The sequence below is a fragment of the Nothoprocta perdicaria genome, unplaced genomic scaffold (genome assembly GCF_003342845.1).
Source record: "Nothoprocta perdicaria isolate Ctin4 unplaced genomic scaffold, notPer1 scaffold_11, whole genome shotgun sequence".
NCBI lineage: Eukaryota > Metazoa > Chordata > Aves > Tinamiformes > Tinamidae > Nothoprocta > Nothoprocta perdicaria.
The window spans coordinates 6,000,456-6,024,806 of NW_020454205.1; the positions used below are offsets into that span (position 1 = coordinate 6,000,456).

At 42.2% G+C, this 24,351-nt stretch overlaps 1 protein-coding gene across 1 annotated transcript in view; it reads right to left on the reverse strand.

Moving 5' to 3' along the window:
• Positions 1-8,917: 8,917 nt before the first annotated feature.
• Positions 8,918-24,351, reverse strand: part of IKZF2 (IKAROS family zinc finger 2) — a 48,455-nt gene continuing 33,021 nt past the window's right edge. The window contains exons 4-6 of the mRNA XM_026049600.1: positions 21,804-21,941; positions 15,722-15,865; positions 8,918-10,254 (exon numbers count right to left, since the gene is read on the reverse strand). Of these exons, the coding sequence (XP_025905385.1) occupies positions 9,530-10,254; positions 15,722-15,865; positions 21,804-21,941 (1,007 nt within the window). The 3' untranslated portion in view covers positions 8,918-9,529. The remainder of the gene's footprint in view (positions 10,255-15,721; positions 15,866-21,803; positions 21,942-24,351) is intronic.

Sequence of the window (24,351 nt, forward strand, 5' to 3'; positions counted from 1 at the left end):
ACAACAGAGGTCAAACACAGCTTCAAGGAAGATGGAGTTTTATTCAGATGACATCTGTAGCGTTTCCCATTCTGATGTCAACAATGGGCATTTTTAATAAGGGGAGAGGCCAGTTAATCTTTAAACAACAGTTTACAAGGTATTTTTAAAACAAACAACAAACAACTTAAGAAGCTTCATGAGACCTTCCTTTTATTCAGAAGAGTTTTTACCATGAATGCTACCAGACTGATAGCTGGGTTACAAAAGAACGAACAAGTTAGGCAACGGGAACTACCCCAATAAACCCAAACTGGGAAGATCACCTCTGGAGGCTACAGAGTATCTCAGCCAAAAACCTATGCTAAGGGATGATGTTCAAAGTACCTGCTTATGTGGTCTGAGCGCTTTCCATAAAATGTTGGGACCTCAGGCCACCAAGTCGTTCCAACGACACGGCAGGTACCACACGGCAGCTCATTGATGCCACCACTTTGAATAAAGGCTCTTAGAAGGAATACTCGCTAACTCGCGGTTAAAAATGTTATGTACTGAAAATAATAAAAAGAGTATCATCAGCTTAGATGAGTACTAACATCAATCTGGGCCCAGCTCACCAGTTTCACAACCCCTTTAGTCTCTCTAGTTACTCAACAGGATTTGTTATCAGGTAGAAGTGCGATCCCTTGAGGCATCAATTGCCATTCACGGCTGCTGCTGCAAGAAAGAAGACATAAGCATACACCAATGTTCCCAGAAACCTTAACTGGAAAACCCTTTCATGTCAGAAGTTTATTTTTATTGGTAAAATATTAAATAATATACAGAATTAAAAACTGCACTTACACTTCTGAGAAGAAATAATTCTTGGACAAATTATATGCTTGTTCCTGAGATTCCCTACATTTATTCCAGTAGCTGTGCACTCAAGACAGTACAAACCTTTATAATATAATCCTTTTCACAAAGTATTACAAAGTTTCTGCAGCTTCTTTTATTTATACACACACACAGACTCACACTCTCACGTGGCTGTACAACACTCACACATGTACAGAGTACACGCATACAGATGTGCAACCAAATGTATGCATGGATACTAAGAAGAAAACGAAAACAAGTCCCATAGTTCAGTCTACAGCGGCAAAACTCTTTAGCAGAGGGGTACAGGTTACATTGGGGTTGCTCACATGCACCACTGTTATCATAATTGTTCCTGAACTTGTTTTGTAAGAGCATGTTCCAAAGCCCACGTAAAGCAGTGTGACAATTCCCAGTGTCTTTACTCGGCTTCGGAACAGACCCCAACCCTATTATTTTTTAAGATTCCTCAATTTGAGGTCACAACATGTACTGCAGAACTCAAAAGGGGAAGCGGGGAGACAAGTGGTCACTCGCCAGGTTTGCTTTGCAAAAACGACCCGTGTCGAATTCGGCACTAAAGCAGGCAGGGTGCAACACCACGGGAGTCACCGCAGGCGCGGGACAAAGGGGTCCGACCTCGCAGCCTGACGTGACGTCCACCCGTGTTTTAATTTGATCCCACTGCTTCAACAAGGTCCCTGTTGCTGGGTGGACCTGAACAACCTGCAGAAGGTTATCAGGATTTGGCCCTAGGAGTGTGGAGTCGTGGGTAGGCAAGAGTCACCCACTGAATGTGTTTTTTAATTCTGGAACTCAAACACAGAGTCTGGGATATAATTTTGGCAATCAGTCAGAATGGGATACAGTCTCCTCCTCTTTGTTATTATTATTAAAAAGTATCATCTTAAATACAAATTTAAAAGACAAAAGTGGCTACTGTGCACGCGCAGTAACTGCCTTTCAAAGAAATCTCAATGGGATTTTTTATTACGTACCTACATACATATTTACAGAACAGAGGCTTCAGTCTACTGGGGGGGGGAAAAAAAAGGCATTAAAAATACACTATATATAAATATGTATGATATGTAAAACAAGTCCCATCTAAACTTATATAAGACAAGGACAACTCTAAAGAAGCTTTTCTGGTCTCTCAGGTAGATAAAGGACATGAGTCCTGTAACTCTTATGCAGGCAAATCTCTCCCATTAGAGTAAATGGCAGTTTTGCCCTAGCCAAGAGATTAGGCCTAATCCAAAACCCATCAAAGCCAATGAGAATCTCCACCGAGTGGGTTTTGGATCAGACCAAAAGAGCTTTTTATGTTTTTGTTATTTTTAATAAACATTGATATTAAGTGCTTTTCTTAAAAGAGAAAAAAAAAGTTGCAATTATAAAATAAAGAGAAATACAAGAACACATTTGCCTGTAGTTCATACCACCGGATGTGTTTCAATGTCATATAAAAGCAAGAGTCAAGGAATGGGCTTTAGTCTTAACTTAAAAGGTTTTTAACCTTTTGTCAGTCACAATCTTAATTTACGTAGTTACTTGAATCTTATCTCTGAATGTATTTAAGATAGAGCATTTCATTTCACTGATTTGTGTTGACCCAGGAAAGAAAAAAAGAAACCACTGTACATTACTAAGACGTCAGGGAAAGTATTGCACTTGAACAGAAAAGTAACCAAAAAAAGTGGGTTTGTTGGTTTTTTTTTTTTTTTTTTTTTAAAAAAAGCCTAATACAAGCAATCATTCACATCTGCAATGAGAATGTTTAGAAAGCAAGATCCAAGAATGAAGCATAAGAAGCAAATATGGGGTTGGTAACCCCCACCCTGGAATACAACAGTAGTAAAATTTCTTTTAAAGCATTTTCTTCCAACAGGAAAAAAAAATTATACGACTTTTTTACTTTACAATTTTAAATCTTTCTAAACATTTGCATTAAAAGTTTCCAGTTTCTCATAAAAAGATATACATTTTAGGGAAAAAAATACAACCAGAAAATAAAACCAACTAAAAAGGCAAATATACAGAATTATAAGTACAACGCTGTGGAGTCATCTCTGAAGGTACCCTAGATCTTTAAAGTGTTACAAAGATTACGTACCTTAATAGTTCTTTTTTTTTTTTTCCTCAAATCGACTATCTCTTTTTTTCTTTTTTTCCTGTTTTTAATATAAAACTACACTTGAGTACAAAAATATGTAAACAGACTGTACAGCCAATGAACAACAACAACAAAACAACAACAAAAAACCCTAGACAGCCCCAAGCTACGGGAGATAAGAGCAGGCCCAGACTTAAAGCTAAGAGAAGGAAAAGGGGAAGCGAGGAGGCGGCGAACGGCCTCAAGATGCAGAGGCGGCCGCTCCGCGAGCTGGATGTGGGAACACGTGGCCTTTTCCCCCGGAGCTCTCACAGTTTCGGGAGATGAGCTCCTGCAGCGGCAGCCCCGAGTCCTTCCCTTGCTGCAGCGGGTTCGGAAGCCCAGGGCCCTTCCCAGTAAACAGCGTCCCATCCCAGTAAGTGCATAGATGGGGCCTCGGTGCCCGCTCCCCGCTGCGAGCGCCTCGCTTCGGCCACGGCCCCTGAGGTAAAACGTAGCGGCGGCCCTGGGGGCGGCCGGAGCGGAGCCGCGCTCGCCGGGAGGCTCCGGCCTCGCCAAGAGGGGCCCCGGGCCACAGGGAAGGGTTTAAGGCTGACGCGCCAGCGGGAGCCTCCGCGGCTCCGCCACAGCACCTCGCTAGCGCCTCCCGACCGAGACCCAGGGAGGAAAAGCTGCTGTGCTTCAGGAATTAGCAATAAGGCCCTCGTCTAACGAGTAGTAGCGGTAATTGAGCACGTGCTTCACTAACTCCCGTGTGTGACCATATCCAATCCGAGGGATGTTGTGAGGGTAACCGTGCGCTCCAAGACCTAAACCCAACAGGGACCTTAGGGAAGGAAACAGCGTCTGCCTTCAGTGAGCTGTGGGTCAAGCGCCACCCTTGCTGCCCACAGGAAGCACAAAACACCGCTGCCCTCCAGCCTTCATCCACTTCATCGTCATTAAGTCTCTACAATCCTTCACGTACTGCTAGTAAACACATCACAGTATTCTTGCAACTGTCTTAAATAACCTCAGGTTTTACTTAGCTGAAAGGGAGATGGTCATTTCTGTGCACGGATTAAGTGCCACGATTTGCACTGCAAAGGGAAAGCTTCCCAAGAAGGAGAAGGTATGGTCGGGTCATGGTCAGGTATGTTCCCAATCACAGGAGCACCCTCTAAAGTAAACTAGGATAACAGCAAAGCTGGTTCGCAGGAACTCCAGCTGCAAAGCGGGCCAGTCTAACTAAGTGCCATTTTTATTGTCGTCTTGACCTACTATTATGTCTGAGGCATGGGGAAATGTTACCTCCTTGCAACTATCCTGGTTTCCCTTCGGAGCCTCGCTGGAAGAGCACAGCACTCACACGCTTCCTGGCAGGGCTGCATTCATTAGGCTACAACAGAAACGGATAATATTCTTCCGGGCCTACACTTCAGAGGATATTATATATAATATATATATATATTATATATATATTTTTTTTTCTTTTTTGCTTAGGAGCAAATTCTGCCTCTTTTCTATCTCCTTCCCCTCTTTGCCTTCCCTCATACTCATGATGTGCCGGAACCAGCTGCTGGGAATCCCAGCCCTGCGGAGCTGAGCAGCAGCATTCCCGGCAGGAGAGCAAGCACACTGGCCTGGGACACTGCGCCCACACGGGGTGAATAAGCAGGCTTGAAGCGAGGTCACCAGCCCATCAGGCAAGTACCCAAACCCTTCTGCACTTTACACCAAAGCAGACCAGCAAATAACCCCCCATGTCTGACAGCGAGTCCTTCCTGGCCTGAGATACAAACGCGCTCCCTGATACCTTCTACGGGTGGTTTCTCTCCTCTCTTGCTCACTGTACCAGCGCAGCAGCAGCAGCACCGGAGTCCCAGCGCCCAGGAGCTTTGCTCTTTCTCCAGCTGCAAGCACACTTTTGCAAAACGCCAGCAAATCTGCTCCTGTTCCTGAACGGGAAGTTAAACACACAGCAAAGACCATTTTCAAGGGTGCTTTACTTGAAGCTGCAAAGGATAAGAAAACAAGAATTCCCTGCCATGCTGCTCTGGAAGGTACGGTGCAGCTGGGGGCTCTTGCAAAACGTCTTGGCAAGGGGCGTAAGGACGGGGCCATGAATGATCACGTTGGCTGGGACCAGCTCTGAGAGCAGCTCTAGCTGGATAGCTCAGATACACTTTGTCTGGGTAATTTTCAGCCCTTTCCACTTTTTAAGTCAACTCACTCGGGGAAATCCCTTTGCGGAATACCTAAGCCAGTCTCCTCTCCCGTTTAAGCTGCCGAAAAGAAGGTGCAGAAAGGAAGGGGGAGCTGCCTTGCTATGCTATTCAAGCAGGGATTCTTACTTTGGGTTGGTTGGTTTTTGTTTTGCATTCTGAAAGGGTATGGTAAGATACCACGAATGACACCCCAAGCTTTCAAAATGCATTTGAAAAAGGCACATATACAATAAAGCATATATATTAACAATATGATACCATATATATATATAAACATACTTTCTCAAAATCCCCAGCTGCTCTTGACTGCAGGTCATTACTAGCAACCGTTTTTGTTCTTTAAATGACAATAAATCAAGGGAAGATGCAAAGTGCACCCCAGCCAATTTGATCTCACTTTGCCTAAACTGCCATACTGAGTTTAGGCTACTCGGGTAAAAATGTAACCTCCCTTCTCCCCCATCATTAAGAAAACACAGCAAGGGCTGCAAGGAAAGCACATTAAATAGTGAAGGAACCGTATTACCGCTACTCCTGTCCTTGGCTGAAATAAGCACCTCTCTCTAGCTGCATCTCCAAAGCCCCTTTCTGGAGGAAGGAGCAGTGTCCTACTCTTCTTTCTGCGGGCCTTCTTTCCAGGGGCTGTTTTTCAATCACGAAAACGCCAGCACAGGACCTAGACGACAGTAATAATGTCCTATTAAAGGCCAGCTTTGAAGGATCTGGTTGAATTCCTCACCGATGCTCCAAATTTAGGAAAGTCCATGTTAATGGAAGGAAATATGGAAAATCTTAAAGTTGAGAATTTCTTGACTCTTTGCTATATACATTTATTTCTATGTGGCTATTTTGCGAGCTGTGCCTTCAGGCTGTAAAAATCATTAAAAATACCAGGTTGATTTACAAATTTAGTTAGATTTTTCCTCTCTAGTAGAGACCAATAAAAGTTCATGCCTAGGCACCTTTCACATCACTTCATAGATGGAAGCACGTTTTAAGGAGAATAAAATTGTTTCAATCCCATAAATTACTGAGCAAAATGCTGGCTTTACTGAAAAATCCTATATATTTGATGTGCATTTCTAACTGATTGCAAAGAAAGGTGGCTGTAAAATTCATTGGCCATAGCAGCAGATATATAGATAATGCCCTTTGCTCCAAGAATATGGATCATATCAAGAGCAGAATAAGCAATCACACTTCTATTTAAATTAATAGGCTTGTACTAATTTAAACTGAGTCAGAATCTTGCCTTTTTTTTTTTTTTTTTTTGATGTAAAATGAACTGAAAGGATTTACTGGCAGGGATGTTTGCAGAAATGGCTTTTTTTTTAATGAAAATGGGGAATGATCACAGGAAGCCAAATCTAAATTTGCAAATGTACATTTTTAACTGGAAATCTGATTCCAAGAATTCGAGAGAGTCCAATAAAAATCAGCCAGGTTCACTTTCAAACACCAGATACTTAGAACAAATGCATCTGCAGGCCAAGGATTATCTGCTAAAATTCTTAGTACGCTTTGAATGACTAATGAATTTGACAAAACTCAAGAGCTTTTCTTAGAAATCTGCAGAGGGCACGCAAGAAAAAAATTTCTCTGAGGCCCCAGTTGTGCACACTTCTGCACAGGAGCAAGCTGATGGAAGCAAAACTCTCCAGCAAATTCTCCTATATCAAGCAGGCCTCCAACTCGAGAGCTGGGACTGTCTTATTCAACTTCTCTCTCTCCACAGCAATACTAAGCAGGATTTAAACACTAAAATAAATGTGGGCACAAACCTCACTTCAGAACGTAGCTGAAATTTAATCTTTCCCCCTTCCCTAGGTCTAGGATGATGCAGAACACGGTCAGCTGCTTCCTAAGCCAACCTCCATAGTCATAGCGAATCAGCCAGAGTAGGAGTGATGCCCTCCAGCATCTCCCCTTTATCTGCTGGACAAACTCCTCTGCACCAAGCCCCAAAAAGCAGAAGGGTCTGGAGGAGGCAGCGCTTCACTGGCCTGAACTTCCTCTATATTCATATGAAAAAAAAGGAGGGGAGGAAGCCTATGACATTAAGAACAATGTTGGGAATAGGTCTTTAAATCTGTCTCTCCAAGGCCTATATATTCCCAGCCTTGATAGCTCTTAGATTATACAAGATGACATTTCTCTCCATATTGTATTATAATTAATAGGCTACTGCAAGACTTTACCAGCTCCTACTTAATAGCATTTCAGTGCTGGGAAGCAGTCATCAGGTAATCTGGCCATGATCTACTGTATCCTTTCTCAACTCAGGTTCTAGCTGCCAAGAATGTCACCGTAAAAAGATTTCAATCAATACCACTCAGCTCCTACTTTCAAACGCTCCAGGTCTAGGAAGGGAAGAAGAAAAAAAAAACAGCACCCTCAAAACGAACAGCAAACTGGCATGTGCACAGAGCACGCAGATTGGAGGGAGCAGATGGGAACTCATTATGGCCCCATCTTCCTCTCTTTTTTACACTTCTGTAACTTCGTGCTTTTGATAGGGTCTCACGGAGCAGAGGGAGACTGCTGGCACGGAAGGGGTTAAGCCCACATGCAGATCTTGCCATTCTTAAGCTGTGCTCTTGTTGCCAAACAAAAACAATTCCATAGTGATCGGTACAAACAGTTGGGCTTCAGTGGCAATCTGTCGCACAGGTTTAAGCCCAGTTTTCAGTGATGCAACCTGCAGGCTGGTTGCTGGATTTGTTATTTATTGGGAGAGATAGAGAGGAATATATATATATTTTTTCCCCCTCTGTCCTCCAGTCTGTAGTTCAAGAAATTGCTCTGGAATTTATTTTTTGTTTGCGTTCTCTACAGTGAAGTTTATAAATTATGAACAAAGATGATATCTATAAATCCAAATTAAAGCACAGCATCTGTATCTCATATATCACTTTCTAACGAAGTTGGGGAGATTGTTTGCAATCTGCTTGTTTGAAGGGCTTGCACGCTCTCCAAGAGCCAAGGATATCCAGCAAAATTCGCACTTCCACCCCTAAATTAAAGCAGAATTGATGATTTAAAAACAAAAGGAAGTCACTGCATCAGCAAACTAGCAAACAACGTTAACATGAGAAAAAATGATCAAGGCTCAGATCCTGATGTAGCTGAAGTAGTTGGATTAGTTCCATTAAACTCAATGGAGCTAAGAGGATTAACGTTGGCCGACGATCTGGCTCCTAGTGTTTTCCCAGCTGCAAGTCTTAGTTTAGGCTGCTGCCAAGAGGTTAACACTGTGATAATAGAATGAGAAAGTATTTATATAGGTATATATAGATATATAATTATATTTAAAGAACACTTTGCTACTAGTACTTTTGTCATTTTAAAATCCGCAATTTTAAAACAAATTATTTTAGAAGAGCAGCAGAACCTCTTGAGTAAACTACAGACTCTCTCACCCACTCCTAGGCCACTTACTGTCCTAGGAGCAAGGTTAAAACGTTATTTGTAAATGCTATTTCTTAAAACATAGGGTGCAACTAAGTAAGTAAGGCTCCCAAGGGTCTCTAAGAAGCCGGTGAGTCAACACACAGGCATGGAGTAAGAGCAAATCAACAATTCTATAAAAGGTGCTTCATAAGTTAAGAAAAATAAAAATACAGAGCCTCAAACTTACCACAGAAGGCCCTTGGACTTATGAAACTAAACTGCTGTTATGTGCTACAGTGTTAGACATACATTTTTGTACATTCTTGAGGAGCAATACACACCGAACCCAGGAAACAGCTCACCCTACAAAGTCGTCTTCAGAGGAATATTGACTTTGATTCGTGCTCCTAAATCCCTAGCGCTAAACAGTTTTGCTTTAAAAATAATTGTTCATTCTGTAAAATAAAGTCCCTCTCCACTCTTCTCCAGCCACCAAACCCCACACCGTATCTATACGCTTGAAAAAGGCTCTCCTCTGAAATGTTCCTACCTATTTGTCTGAAATTATCAAGGAGTGGCATCTCATCACGACTTTAAAGCACCTAGCAGAGTTGAGCAATATCCCAAAATAGGACACGAGACACAGCTAACTGTGACAGAAACGGCCTGCCTCTCCATTCCCACAGAAAGCAAGTCAGGTCACTCAGCCAAAAGTGACAGCAACCCCCTCTTTTATCCCTTCCCTTCCTTCTTTCCTTTCTTAAGCCGGGCAGAGCAACTGAGGTTGGGTCCACAAAAATAAGGTTAATAATAATTAAACAGCAACAACAACAACAGCAACAACAACAAAATAGATGTATCAATGTCTGAGGAAAAGTGGGATTGTAAGTGCAGTATTTCTTCATGTGCAGTTTTTTTTTTGTTTGTTTTTGTTTTTTTTGTCTACTTCATAAGAGTCCCCTTTGGATGAGAAGGCCTAATGGAATGTGTGCTCCCCTCGGACAATGTGCGACGAGAACTCATAGCGGTCCTGGCTCCGGTAGCCACAGATGTTGCACTCTAGCGGGTCCCGGTAGCCGTGGCAGCCCATGTGGATGGTGTACATGACATGGTCTAGGAAAAGAACGCGACAGTGCTCGCACTTGAAAGCCCTAATCTGCTCCCCTTCTCCGTTGATGACTTTGTAGATATCCTTTAAAGAGCCCTTAGAAGCTTTCGCAGCATCCAAAGCCTTGGCGTCCTCCTTCATATAAGCCGGGCTTGGCTTTCTCTTGGGATTTAAGGCAGAGTTTCCTTGGTAGGACTGGCGGTCTTCGTGGCTGCTCTCTGAGTCAGTAGAATCCAGGCAGCTATTGCTGGGGGAGCCCTCTCGATCCTGGGTTCGACTCTTTGGTCTGATGAGGGAGATGGGGCCATCCATGTTGTTCTCGTGACTGTCAGCCGTTTCCCTGCTGATGGGCCTCTCTATCCTGTTAGGATGATAGACCTGAGCGTAAGCTGAGCTGATGACCGGGGCCACCTCTGCGATTGTGCTTGGTGTGTGCTGCATCAGGGGGTGAAGTGCCTCAGCTCCAAGGTAGGTGATTGCATTGTTGATGGCTTGGTCCATCATGTGAGACTGCATCAGCTCAGCCTCCTTCTCGTAGGTTAAGTTCATATCAAAGTGAAGGTCTGGATAGCCAAATCTCATGAGCTTTTCACCTGTGGCACAAGAGCAAATGAAAGAGGAAAATCAGTACCGTCACTTCAACGTTTCACAGTAAAGGGGAGGGGTGGGGACAGCAGAAGTCCTCCAACTTTAAGTGAAATTCATTAGAGAGTCCAAAGTTACTCTCCTTCCATTTATTTCCTGACCTCCTATGAAGTTCCAGCTGTGAAATGGCCAAATAGCAAACTTGCTAGAAGTTCTTTTTATTCCAGGTAAAGCAGCTGCACTGAATTCCAGACCAACTCCAAACCTCCCTGTGCCTCCTTCCTGCCCATGCCTCAAGGGAGGACAACTATGAGGAAATGGGATTGTACCACTGAGGCCGACAGAGCTCTGCGGGTTGGAACACTGGACACACTCTCCTGGAGCTAAAGGAGGGGGAACGCCACGTGCTCCCCAGGGTGGCTCATTCCTTACAGCAGGGCTGCGTACTGAGAAATCTAAGCAGAGGATTTATGGGCCTCATAAGGTCCTAGCACATCTTCAGTTGCACGAGGTATAGATGCTTCAGCCATTGCTAGCAGCGAAGTGGCTACATGTCTCCACAGGCTGTAGCAACATCACTGCAAGGTTGACCTCAATACCTTGCATTTAGCATCAGAATGACTTTTTTTTTTTTTTTGCATTTTACCCTTCCCAAAATAAACAAGAAAACCCCTTACCCCAACTACCCGGAGTAAAAACCACCAATCTCTACACAACAACAAAAATACACTCCCCCAAACTTCCAGGGTCTCTTTAGGCATGGGGCAATGTCTCTCAGGCATGGAAACATGCACGGCTTAGTTTAATTTGGTGCAAGCCAAAGCAACTTCCATTGACTTAGGATACATAAATAACACAGTGATGAGGAAGCTGTCTGATTCATCAGTGTGTGAATCCAAATTCACACCTCTGTAAGCTTTTAAAATAAATGGCATTACAGATATGCAAAACCAAAACCACACACCGGTGAATTCTGCTAGTCACTGGGGACGCCGAGTGTCACAGATCCTCCTCTGAGCTTAATCAAGTTACAGCTACTGACATCAGGGCTCAGCTCAGCAGCACTGCTTTTCCAGCGGTGGCTTTAGGGTGTCAGTACAAGGAACGTTCCTACAATAACTCTTCCTTTTAAATAGAAAACCATATGCATACACAACTATATGGGTAAAAGATACACGCTTCCACATGTGTATATATGCATACATTCCAGTTAACTGTAATTCTTTTGAAGCAGACTTAACAAAAACTAATAAATAACTTTGGGTTTCATTGTCTTTGTTACTTTTCACCGCCTCACTATGTAAAACTTCTCAGCACTGTAAGTTAATCAATTCAGGAAGTTGCTACATAAAACTAGTTTGGCTATCCAGTAACTTTAAAATCTTCTATTACTTTTTGCCAAATTTGCTTGGAACAAAAGGCGTACAAACCAACATAAGAACGAAACAGAACTGCAATCCCAAATCTCTTCCAACTAGCATTAGTACATTTCAACAGAGCTATCATTCAGCATTTTATTTTTGTCTAAAATAGTTCATTTCACTTAGCGTGGCTTATGATAACGGGATCCTTAAAGAGAGAAATAATTTCACATTGCGCACGGTACAATCAGGTTATCCTTGGAGATTGTGCATCACTCTGGCTTAGGAACTTGGCCCTGATTAGCAAGGCAATTACATGCAAGTCTGAAGTGAAGCACGTGAATATTCCTACTCACTTCAGCACTGCTCACGTGCTTCTGATTAGACACCAGGTTTACGCACCCCCTACACCTCCCTGCGTCGGCAGTGTCAGGCATACAGCTCACCAGGAGAACACCTTACATGGAAAAGAAAACCGTTCCTTTGCTCCACATAAAGAGGTGTCCTTGTCACCTCTTCTTAGCCCTGCACGTAGCTCCTGTGCTCGAGAAAGGGGCTATGTTGGAGGAAAGGGAGCCTGACTGAATCTCCAGATATGCTGACAATCCCGTGCAGGCTAGAGGGACAGGTCAATCAGTAATATCTATTCTCTATGGAAAACCTGGGGGAACATTGCAGGCCTTGCTTTGATTCCTTTCATCTTCCACATTTAGTGACTCCACCAGAGAGTAGAGTACAGCAAACAGCAAATTGCCAGTGACCTGAATTATTCATTCCTTTAATTACAAACCAGTTTCAAAGACACTGGAGCCTTAAAAATGGAGTGTGACATACAAAAATAAAATAAAAGCTAACATGGCGTGTGGGGGTGCATAAATCACAGAGCTCAAAAGAAACATTAGCAAACCAATCCAGCCTGGTTTGACATGTTTTTCAATTTTAAATAACTTCTCTTTAGTGAAATGTCTAATCATAAGGAACTACTTCACAGTCATCTACCCAAGCCTATTCTCAGTTCCACTGATCTTTCCCATGTATTGATGAAGCAGAACTACCACTCCTTATCAGGGTCAGCTTACCACACAGCATCCCATAAAAGAAGAGGAAAAAATCCCTCCAGCTGGTATTTGCAGCTGGATCAAAGACCTTGGGCACTGCTGTACTACGATACCTGAAGTCCAGCTTGTCAAGCATCTACGACAACAGGGATATCAGACACTTCAGAGAAAGACACAGGAAACCTTACAGAAAACAGTTACAGAATTTACCCGAGTGAATTTTATTCTTGATCCCTATTAGCTACGAGTCGACTGTGCCTTTGCAGCAGGATGATTGCCTATATATTTTTAATTCTTACTAGAACAACCACGGTCTTATCGTAAGCCACATGAACTCCTTTGAATCCTGCCAAGTTCTTAACCTCGGTGACACTCTGTGACAGCGAGTACCACATTCAAGCTGAAAACACATGAATCCACATCATGATGTATGTCTGCTTCTTTCTTTTTCAAAAAAGAGGCAAAAGTTAGCATTCATTCCTGTGTATCTTATTTTCTGCCTCCCCTATTTCAACAGGCTTAGAAAGACTATTACTTCAGCAGAAGCTATAACCAAGCTCTCTCTCACTCCAAAATTTACTCTCTCTGCTGTATGCTACTTCCCATCCTTCTGCAATTTCAACCAGAGGAAAGACTGTGATCCATAACAAAGGTCCCTTGGAGACTGCTGATCAGAAAGAGCAGTAAAGCACTGATAGCCGTAGCATGCAAAGATTTGAGCTTATGCTTACATGACCTTCTCATAAATACCATTAAGTTGTTCTGGATAGGTGCCACGCTTGCAGTATGCACAAGAAATTTTCCTGCAAGCAAGAGAACCATTACAAGTTCTTCCTGATAGAGCAGAACGCAATCTCATCAAGGAGAAAATGTGAAAAAAAGTGTGGTCAATGGTAAAAAAAAAAAAAAAAAAAAAAAAGCAGCGAAGGAGAAAGACATTGCTCTCTTTCACTTGCACCCTGTGATGCCAGGAAAGAATAAAAGAGGCAGAAAAATAAGATACGGTAAGACACTCCTTTTTTTCCTACAAATGGATTTGAATAAGAAGCTCCATGTCATATGAGAACCTAAATTCCTAACTTCAGAAAAAGAGAGTAGTCAAAATGATATATTGTTTCTATAGAACAAGTAGCTTCATCTTCAGTGAAGTATACCCTGTTGAAGAGAATAATAATCTCCCAGAGCATGTTTCATGCAAGCATTTCAGATCAGTAAGTTCACCTTTAAAGACAGTAACAACATATGGTCAATCACATGCGAGTGGGCAAATAAAATAACCTTCTCAGTCTAAAAGAAAATCCATCATGTGCAGTTTCCAAAAGTTAAATCAATTTAACCCATCTAGCAATCCATTTGCCTCAGCTGTGAGGTGTATTTATAATGGATAAATGATACTGCTTATGAGAGCAGGCTCCAGAACTTCAGAGGGAAGGGAAAAAGTCTCTAGTCCTTACAGAAAAAGCCTCCAATTCCTGGCAGAGATATTGCAGGAAAAAAAGATGCAGGTCAGAATCAGTGGACAACTTGAGGAAAAAAAGAAAGAAAAGGCAAGAGGAGTAGACTGCTCTTCTTCCTTTCAAGGCTGTAGGGATTCGGAGGTCTAAGCACACCAACTGAAATGCCAGCTTGGCTAAATATTGCCCTGCTGATCAAAACTTGCAAGTCTGTTCGGAAGGGGCTGCATTTAGGATCCCACACAGCTGGATCTGGCTAGTCAGCTTCTCCTTTTTGCACCCTCTCCAACAGTCTTTAATTGCTTGCAACAGCGGCAAAACAAATCTAAACACAAGTTCTCTATGCTCATCAGCTACATGGTAATGCATTTCAGATGATCCCTAAAGACATCAGAATAAAAACTAAACTTTTTATCTTAGGAGGACTAAAAACAATGAAGAATATACTACTGCTTTCCCACCTTTTTGTGAGTTGGATTGTTCCTGATCTAGCCTTGGCCTAAAAGGAGGCAGGAAAGAATGGACAGCAAAGAAAAACTATGTTGAGCAGTGCCGGGAAGACGGCCAGGCACTGATATTTGGGGGGTTGGAGTGGGAACAGCCAGGTCGGTGCATCGGTGTCCCCTGGGTGAGATGAAGCACGCTGCTAGTCGTGTACAACTCCAAACCATGGGGGTTAGTTTAAACCCATCTTCAGCAGGGATTTAACTAATTCAGCTGAATCTGGATTCAGCTGAGGGGCAAAGCTTTTCAAAATGACTGTCTCAACTGCTTGCGATCCTCACACCTCTCTGTGGGTGTCGTCAGAGCGGACGGGTGGAGAACATGACAGCCTTAAAACCTGTACCCCTGTCCTCCCAGACAGCGAGCAAGAAAGCAGCCGTGACAGGGCTCTGCAGTCCAGCAGCATCCACTTACCCCAGTAATACCCCAGCTCCTCTCCTAAGTTTCACACGGCCTTCACACCAGCGTGAAGAGAAGCTTGAAGCTACAGCTCAGTGCAAGTAGAATTCTCTACGTTGCAAGCTGAACGATTCTAAGCTTATTCTAAGCTATACACAAAGCAAAACAAACTTTGGGCCCAAGATCCTGAAATCATAATCAAAAATGGTCCATTTTGTATTCATGAATTAAGAAGTTTATCTAGTGCAGAACACTGCACAGCTTTCGATGGGAGCTATATGATTTTATTTCCACATGCCAGTATTATCACACCACTTCTTGCCAACTCTTAAGATTTTAATGTAAGTTGCAAGTGAAGAGAGATGAGGAAATGGAAAGATGACAAGTTTAATTCTTGAAAGCCACAAAAAAGTTTAAAAAGAACCTAAGGTATAGTATGGTCAAAAAATTAAGATTATAAAAGCCATTTTCATAGTCCTCACTTTTGAATGCATATGGCCAGCAAAACTGTAATCACTTCCAGGATTTTTTTGCTATCATTTAAGCATCTTGTTTAAGCATCTTGTTTATTTTTCCTCCCCATCAGAAACAAGTTCTCCAAATGGCATTTTTCACTTTTTTTTTTTTTTAAACTATTTCCAAATTACGAGCAACCTATACCTAGTACCACTGTAAATAAAATGTGTTTCTCAAGCTTACCCACAAACTTCTGTGGGGTGGAGCTTTTACGCTTTCCCATGTTGCTTGTCAGCTTCTCTATAACAGCAGGTCTCTCAAAAGGCACCAGAGGAATATTGTTGTCCATCACAGGCTCTTGTTCCTTACAATCTTCCATAGGAGGTACTACATAAAACCAAAAAAATTGTATCAGACAAGTTTGGTCTACACAGATGGCGCAAATCATTGGAGGCCTGTTGACTGTCATAGCAAGTGCAATGTAAAATAAAGCAAAGTGCATGAGCATAACTGGCAAAGAAGCAACAGTCACCTTTTAGTAACTACAGCCAGAACTTCAAAATTCATCACTTTGGGGCCATTTCAGCTTGCAGAAGCTGAACTTTCAGCACTCATTAAAGTATTGTTTTTTTTCTTAACAAACAAAAAGCCCAGTCAGAAGGAGACAGATATCAGTACACGGCGCTTTCGAAAAAACAGTCTATAGAGTCTCTTTTCTATTGTTATCCACCTTATAGAGAAATACAAATTAGGATGATTGAGCAAAGACCTGTCATAATTTCTAAGCTGTGGGAGTCCCATTGCATTTTGCTTATTACATAAATATTGAAGTCACATGCAGCATAAGCAGAAGGACCGAATCCTCCACTCCTGCCAGTTGTCCCCCATCTCTCACTGTGGCAGCTTCATGGAATTTCTCATTGCAGGTATGTTCTCCTGAGACTGTGGTGTAACCGAGCACCAGCAGCCCATGTTCCTCCCATGTCACCTCCCTACCTTCAAAGGCCTAATATGGAATAATTGCTCCCCGGTTCTTAAACGTGCAGCTGTTTGCTAGCACATAATATGTGAAAAATGAGGTGATAAAAGCTTCGTCTTTGTGCTCCGTCTAGTAAGGAAGAGCAAATACCAGGCAATTACAAAACAGGGAAGCTGCTCAGGTGAACTTCTCAATTCAGACATTTATAATAAGAAAACATGGCAATTTATTCATTTGATTCCATTTATGCCTCTTCTGCTAGGGAATCTGAGTACTTTGAGGCTTAGAATCTACCATATGCTATAAAATGATTTACTCTGCTGCTTTTTTATTTGTACAGGATGCTCCCCCTGAGAAACACAATGGTTTCTCATTTACAAAGCAGTCCTGCTGGCATCAGGGAAAATAAAGAGAAAGAAAAAAGCACAAATATGAAATGAATCTAATATTGCTACAAAATGGGATGCAGTGTTCCAGTAACCTAATTAATGTCCAGTACAGACTGGGAGGTCTGGAGTATTATAAATAGATAAGGCTTTTTTTTTTTTTTTTTTAAGGTTACTTAGGTACTTTGGTGGCTCCAATGATATTTGCATTAGTTCTCCAAGTATTTATTGAGATTTAGTAAACAGGAAAAGATGATATGCACTGATTTGCATCGGGAATTTGTGTCTAACTGTCCTTTTGACTTAGCAAAAATAGTGCATTCATGTGGACCTTGATATATCTCCTTACTGCAAGGGGCCAGCTTTCTATGGGAGGTGCAGAGGGCTCTAAATGCCTCCTGCAAAGACTTGCTAAAGGCACCTTTGCAGGGCTACATTTGCATACTGCCCACAAAAATCAGTCAAAACCCTCCCAGGCACTTTCACAGCCACCTAATTAGTCCCAAATTAAACAACATTTGTATGGCTTATGAAGAATAAATAATAATTAATTAATTAGACTGTTGGACATATGTGCATAAAATTTCCTCGATGGAATTTGAAACCTTTCTTCCATGAAAAATGAATAGTGCTAAAAAAGACATCTGCTCTTCTGTAAGTCAGGCAAAGATTCTGCTTGGATACCCATTAAAAGTAAAATGAAATAAATAAAAATAAAAGCATTTTCTTCTACTATTTCATGTTTTATGCTGCAAGTTCTTCTTCTATCAACTCAACTCCATAGTCCAGGGCACTGCACTTTTGCAAAAGAATTACTGAATTACTCAGTATTTCTGTTATGAGGGGAATAAGTTATCAGAATATTTTTTGTTATGCAGATTTCCAGGGAGAAAGGAGAGATGAAAATAGCCTGGTTGGTATGTACATGTAAACCACATGCAAATAGAGAGCAAACAGGTAAGATATCACAATTCGGAAACTGTGTTACGCTAAAGATTACACTGCCAAGTCCAGATACATTAATTTTCATCTAAAACTTTTGTTTTGCCTCTCATTTAAAAATATACAAGCAGAGGTCAGCCAGCCCAGACTGCATCGTTTTTGAGGAAAAACAAAATAAAAAAAAAAAGGGGAAAACCAACACAAGCCCATCAGACACAACAAACAAGTTACCACAAATCAGCTGCTTTGTGGGAGCAGCTCACGTGCACCCATTTGCTCTGCGGTGAATACAATTCCCTTTTCATTGTATTTCATTGGACTTCATTACCTCGGGTAGCAGAAGCTGTCGAAGAACAGCTGACATGTTACAACTAGCAACTTATTTTGTGTTGTGAAGCTACTGTCTCAGCCCAGGAAGGTTTTTATTACCCTAGAAATCAAGTGCCTAGAGCATGAAAAGCCCACTCTTGCCTATGCTTCTGCTCTGCAATGGTCTTGAGGAGCAGGACGGACTGCAGGATTGATCCCCACACAGATGTTCATTGTCTTTAACACCTCTAAGACCCTCCACTGCAGTTAACACCAAATATTCTTGCAGAGTCCAAACTCCTGGTACCCAAACCTGTCTACAAAGCACATCTTCTGAAGACACTAGGTTTGAATTAGAGAGCTAACCTTGGAGCTGTTTTTAAGTTTTTGGTTTTTTTTTTCATTTATGAAAAATCAGGCAGACTGTTAGAAAAATTATGCTATTCCACTGACAGAAGAACAGGGGGGAAGTTTTTTTTTTTTAAAGTCAGCCAGTGTGCATTTTGCTGAAAAATATTTCTGTGTACAGACAACAGACACTGCACGAAGTCTAAGCTGTTATAAATTAGCATTACTCCATCAGCCTCAATTTCCTTTCCTAACCTCACAATACTGCTATTTTGTAAAAGTGTGTGTGCGTGAAGAAATGACAGGAGATATTCCCATGACCACTGGTGTGAAGTCCCTGGTGGGATCAGCATTTTAGCTAAGTTTTGAGGAGCTCCGCAGAGGGCAGGACACAAGCCACAAGTCTGGTCTACGAGGAGCCGGCCTACCCCCTCACCTGGCCTGGAGCTGAGGGCCTTCCTCCTCCTCCCAGGAAGAACGTTGCTTTTCCAGTCCATTTTAAGAACCTCTCTTAGAGTTTTTGCTTTCTGGAGATGGGGCAGAGCTTGTCAGTTGGTGCAAACCACAGCTAGTGTTCAACGTTTCTCCCCATGCCTCTCCGCAAAGATTGTGCTCTTGGCAGTCAGAGACTGTCACTTGTGTCACCCCAAAATGCTGCTAGCCAACACTTCACAGGCTCCTTTCTCCCTCCAGGGCCAAGGACTGCCAAGAGGGGAACATGAGGGCAAGAAGAGGAGAGCTCTCCCACAGCGAGCGGCCTACGAGGGAGGCAGCCATGAGGCAGGGCAACTCCGTGAGGCAGCAGGGCCTCGGGCAGGAATTTCAGTTCAGCTCACTTTGGGGTGACTCCAAAGAAATTTCACACTCAAGTCTCCTCCTCCTCACCCCACGGAGACCATCAAGAGCAGCCCCGTGCCCAGCGGTGTCGGCCCTGGGGCTCTGTTGAAGGCACTCGTGACGGCCTTCGATTGCGTGCCTTAGGAAATGGAGCCTAGAGCACCTACTCCTCCCACCTGGCACTCCCTCATCACTCAGCAAAAATAAAATGTTGTGAAAACCCTGGGAAAGAGACTCGGAGAACTTAACCCCAATGCCAAATAAACCAACAGCACCCAGTGCTGCTTATAAACATCTCCCAGAATCAGCTTTCAAGCAGGAGCACCGGGGATGGCTGGTGAGATCTGCCACTGCTTCAGGAGGGGATTTGGACCTCATCATCACTCCTACCCTTGCTGTGCCCCAGCTAGACGCCTCTGAGATGAGACTGGATCCAATATCCCTTCAATGTCCACTGGGGGAGATTTAGGCAGATTTGCCAAGAGGAGAAAGAGACATTAGCTAAATTCAAAGTGCCGCTTTAAGTTAATTTTGTCAAGGAAAGGGAAGAGGCTGGGTGAACATTTGTATTTTAACCACAAAGGCAGTCAAGCAGTAAATAAAATAACTGTTAACATCGGGTTTGCACTGGTTTAACTTCAACTGGTAGAAAAGAATCAGTGTGAATTCAGTCATCCCAGCTTCCTTGGGCAGATGAGGTCAAGGACTTACCTTTTGTGTCACAGCATTAATCAGCTTAGAAAAAGCTTTACATTTCCTCAGAAGTACAGTATCAACAATAGTGAACCCAATTTTAATAAATAGCTCAATTATAAACCTAGAAACAGAGTAGAATTTGTGACAATTCTCCATAATGTGAACTAGGAAACATTCCAGCTGCCCCAACTATACTCTGCAGAGAAGACTCACTTGAGACGTTTAAGTGCCTCACTCTTAAGTCCCTGTTTCTGACCGAAATCACCACCGAGCCAGCTAATCAGACAACTACACCTCTGCAGAGTGTAGACCGTATCATTTTGTTGTGAAAGGAGAAGGTGGTTAAACGCCTTCCATCAACTAAGCACTCTGCCAACAGTCCGAGCACACAGCTGTTTGCAGGTACCTGAAACCAGTCTCTTCTCTGACTTTTACAAGCAGAACATGAGGCCAGAAGTAGCTAACCACAAACTTCAACACCTTTGAAGTTATCCATTAGGTTTTAAAGGTTGATTTTAGCCTCCAAGGTGGCTAAAAAGATAGTAATTACTTAATAGAGGTGTCTGTACATTTTTGGAAAATGCATTACATACTTTTTGAATGCCTTTAACAGGATTAATATTTTCATGAAAAAGTAGTCTTTAAAATTGTCAGTGATTCTTTCACTGAAAATTAGCCCATATTAGAAATGTTGAATGCATTTTATTTCACTTTTTTTTAAACATTTTTAGAAATGACCTTTCAAGGCTTTTGCAGAATTAATTTCAAAGTGAAGCCTTATGACTACACTCAACAATTAAAAGCAAAATGAGACAAAGTAATTTCCCCCCTTTGCTTTTCTTTTAGTTTTAATCTACTTTTTTGGTATTCCTAGATGTGTGCTTTTTTTTCTGGAAAAATATAGAATGTAATTTTTATATATATTTTGATTAATAAAAGATTGAAAACTCTTGAAATATCAAACTTGTAATGACTATTATTAAAAAAGACATGACTTCTAGCAGTATTTTAGAAATACTTATTTTGAATGAAAGGGTAACAATTTTTGGACAAGTGCTATTTATTATTTAGTGCTACAGATAAATCTACAACCCTACAGTCTGCAAGATTATGTTGAGCATATTTCCATACCAATAGCTACGCAAATTTTAAAAGAACAAATTCATGCAATTTGCCATTTGCTTCGTTCAATACTCTTTTTGGCAATCTTCAGGCTTTCTGGGTATTAACACATGCAGTGTTTGTGTATTAATACTACTAACATATGTAAATGCATATAAACTTTTTTCATCTATTACTTTCATCCACACCGTTGAATTCCATTCTGCTCTGAATTTTTTTACTTTTACTCCACTTTTTTTTTTTGATTGAACATGGTACTACATTTTTATTGTTCTAAGGAGTGAATACTTAAGAACACCTTCACTGTTCTTCGCATCTGTAATTATCAGTCACCATCAGAAAAGAGAGCAAGGAGGATCATATATTTCACATATGCCATAGCTCATTTTTTAGGGTGACCTTTTACAGGTGACTTGTGGTTTTGAATTTTTTTTTTTGTTTGTTTGCTTGTCTTTCACCTTTATGTAGGCATAGCTATACATACAAAAAAAGGTGAAATACGAGCTTTATAAAAATGAGCAAGAACTCTGCTGTGAAACTGGATGGAGAACGCAGTTTACCCCATCTTTTCTCCTCCTGCATACTTGAGTAAGCGTCCTATGGAAAGATGCGATCCAAAGCTCAACGGAAGGCAACCAAAATAGAGGAGAACACCCGCAGAAGACGCGCCATGTCCAAGAGGCCTCAAGACATGGTTTCCACCCACCGTGGTGACTCATGACCTGCCCGGCAGCCTCCATGCTGACGTTCTGCAGATAGTTGTGGCAGCGTTCCTTGTGCTCCTCCAGCGAGCTGCGCTGCTTGTAGCTCCGGCCACAGTAGTTGCACTTGTGAGGCTTGCCCACTGCAGAGAGAAAAGAGAGCGTCAGGTCAGAGAAGCTGCAACCCACCACTGCTAGCCAACACCCCATCTCGGTAACAAACAGCTGTGGACGTGGAAAGACACCTAAGAAAGGTTACTTGAGTCCCAAAGCCTGTTCCCAGCCCCACTTTGCCACCACGCACACCTCCTCCCACCCGCCGGGTACGTCGCCCTATCGGTTTTTCACACTACCACGGCTTCAGAGGAGGCAAAAAGAGGCGGACTTGTTGTTTGCAAAGCAAATAAACACGCGACAACAACAGAGAAAACAAGCTGAATCACACTTCAATGACGACTGCGTTTCACCAAGTCTTGTGGGAAAGAAACTTCTGAGACATTTTGCCCGTGCTATGAAGAATTGCCTTTGGGTAGCAAAAGCAAGCTACCCCGGTGGCCTAATTCTGCTTCAGACAGCGGGGAAATCCATTCTGTAGCACACACAAGTTCATCTTGGGTTGCGACAGTTTTGCCAAATGTACTAAGGGAACATTTCACAAAAAAAGAAGACAACAGAAAGTAGACTTTGGTAATTACATGCCAGAACCAAGCTGTCACCAGCAATATGCAGAGACTGGGTACTATCAAGAAAGGCTGAGTGCAAGGAAAAGCCAGATGAACACAACACATAAATCCAATATAAACTTCTTGTTTCACTCGGCAGTGGTATGAATAAATAGTAAACGCCTCTTATTACATGCAAAACCTGGCACCAGATTCTCATAAAGTGCATCCTTTCAGAGCATGTCATTAAGAAACCACAAGAATGGCCTCACCCGGGGCCAGTGAGCTCGTCAGCAGTGGATTTTGCCAAGCCATGCTAATAAAAATTTCTAATATAATTTAAACTTGTAGAACACAAACATTTATTCTCTAATAACTAAAGAGCTATTAAGTCAGCATTGCGAGTCTCCTAGAATACCACGGGCTGAGACTTTTGGAGCTGCCCTAAGGAACAGGGAAGGTCAAACTTCTCACGGGGTTTTCAAAATCTTAAGGAAGAATTTTAGCTTCTGGCCAGAGGATTTACAAATCTCCCTCTGTTGGATAATACACGTGTTTCCATTGGGCTTGTCCCAATATTGACAGCTTTTCACTAGCCATTTACTAAACGAAATCCAAGCTGTATTAATTGCAGCCAAAATGCGCGGCCGTCGCCGGGCGAGTTCCCTGTGGTTGCTGCTGGAGTGGCAGGGAAACACAGGCCGTGTGGCCGGGAGGTCACCTGCAGCCAGCGAGAAGCCTGGCAGGCTGCATTGGGGCCGAAGCACTGGAAAGGAAAAACATGAAGTCAGGGAAATTATTAGGGGTCTCAGCAGGACAAACATGGTGTGCACCTCACCTCACCCACACAGTGGAAGATGACAAAGCTGGAGCTTTCAATGCTGGAACTGCTCAAAAGGTTTCAGCATTTTTTTTTTTTTTTTGGTTTCAAAGAGGTGAAAAAAAGGGAGGTGGAAGTTGGATTTATTAACTGAATATGCTTAAACCAAGTTTCTGCTGTCCTCAAATGATTGTGCGCAGTTCAGGGAAACAAACACATTTATGATGGGAGAAAAAAAAAATCTGCTTTTAGTAAGTATCCAAATTACGGGTTTATTTTTGTTTACTGGGGAGATAAAGTTCATCCTCAGGTAAGAGCTACGTCTTAGACCAAGCAGTTGCTGTGGTCTTTATTTTATTGTGCTCACTAGCTCACATTTTGCCATAACTGCCAACGTTGTTAGTAATCTCAGTTGAGGCCATCTGAGGTTCATTGTCATTCCCAGAATATTTGCCCTTAACATGAGTAAGATTTCCATCAAGCTGCATATCTTCAACGTAAATTAGCCATCCCGTTCAAGAAGCACCTTTAGGAAAATGTACTAGTAGCTCCCTGGAATGGAAAACCTTTTATTATTGCAATTACAATGTTTCATCATGCATCGAGATGGCACAGATGTGCCTCAGTCCGATACCTTTATTGGAAGTTAACTTCCTTGTTGTCTAATCGAAAAGCCTAATGCAGCTGAAGGGATTAAATTCAAAGATTCAAAGCAGGACTGCATTAGGCCACCCAGCTTGACTACACTAGGTTACAAAACAACTTAGATAAATTTTAACAGGCAAAGAAAAGGGATGATTGTTTTCAGCTCCTCAAGAAGAGGTACTATTAATTAAGTACATTATTGCTTAGCACAGGGAGAAAAAGCTCTCCTACAAGCTTGCAGTACAATAAATTGACTTGCAATCAAAAAAAGAAATACTGGCATTACACCTCTTCAAATCACTGCTCCTTGTATTGTAATGATTTCACAGACTATTTAAAAAACAAGGCTGAGCTTTTCCAGTGGCATCTACTGTGGCTAGCTACCCAAATTCCACCCAATTTCAAGGTTCATATGAGAAGATAAAA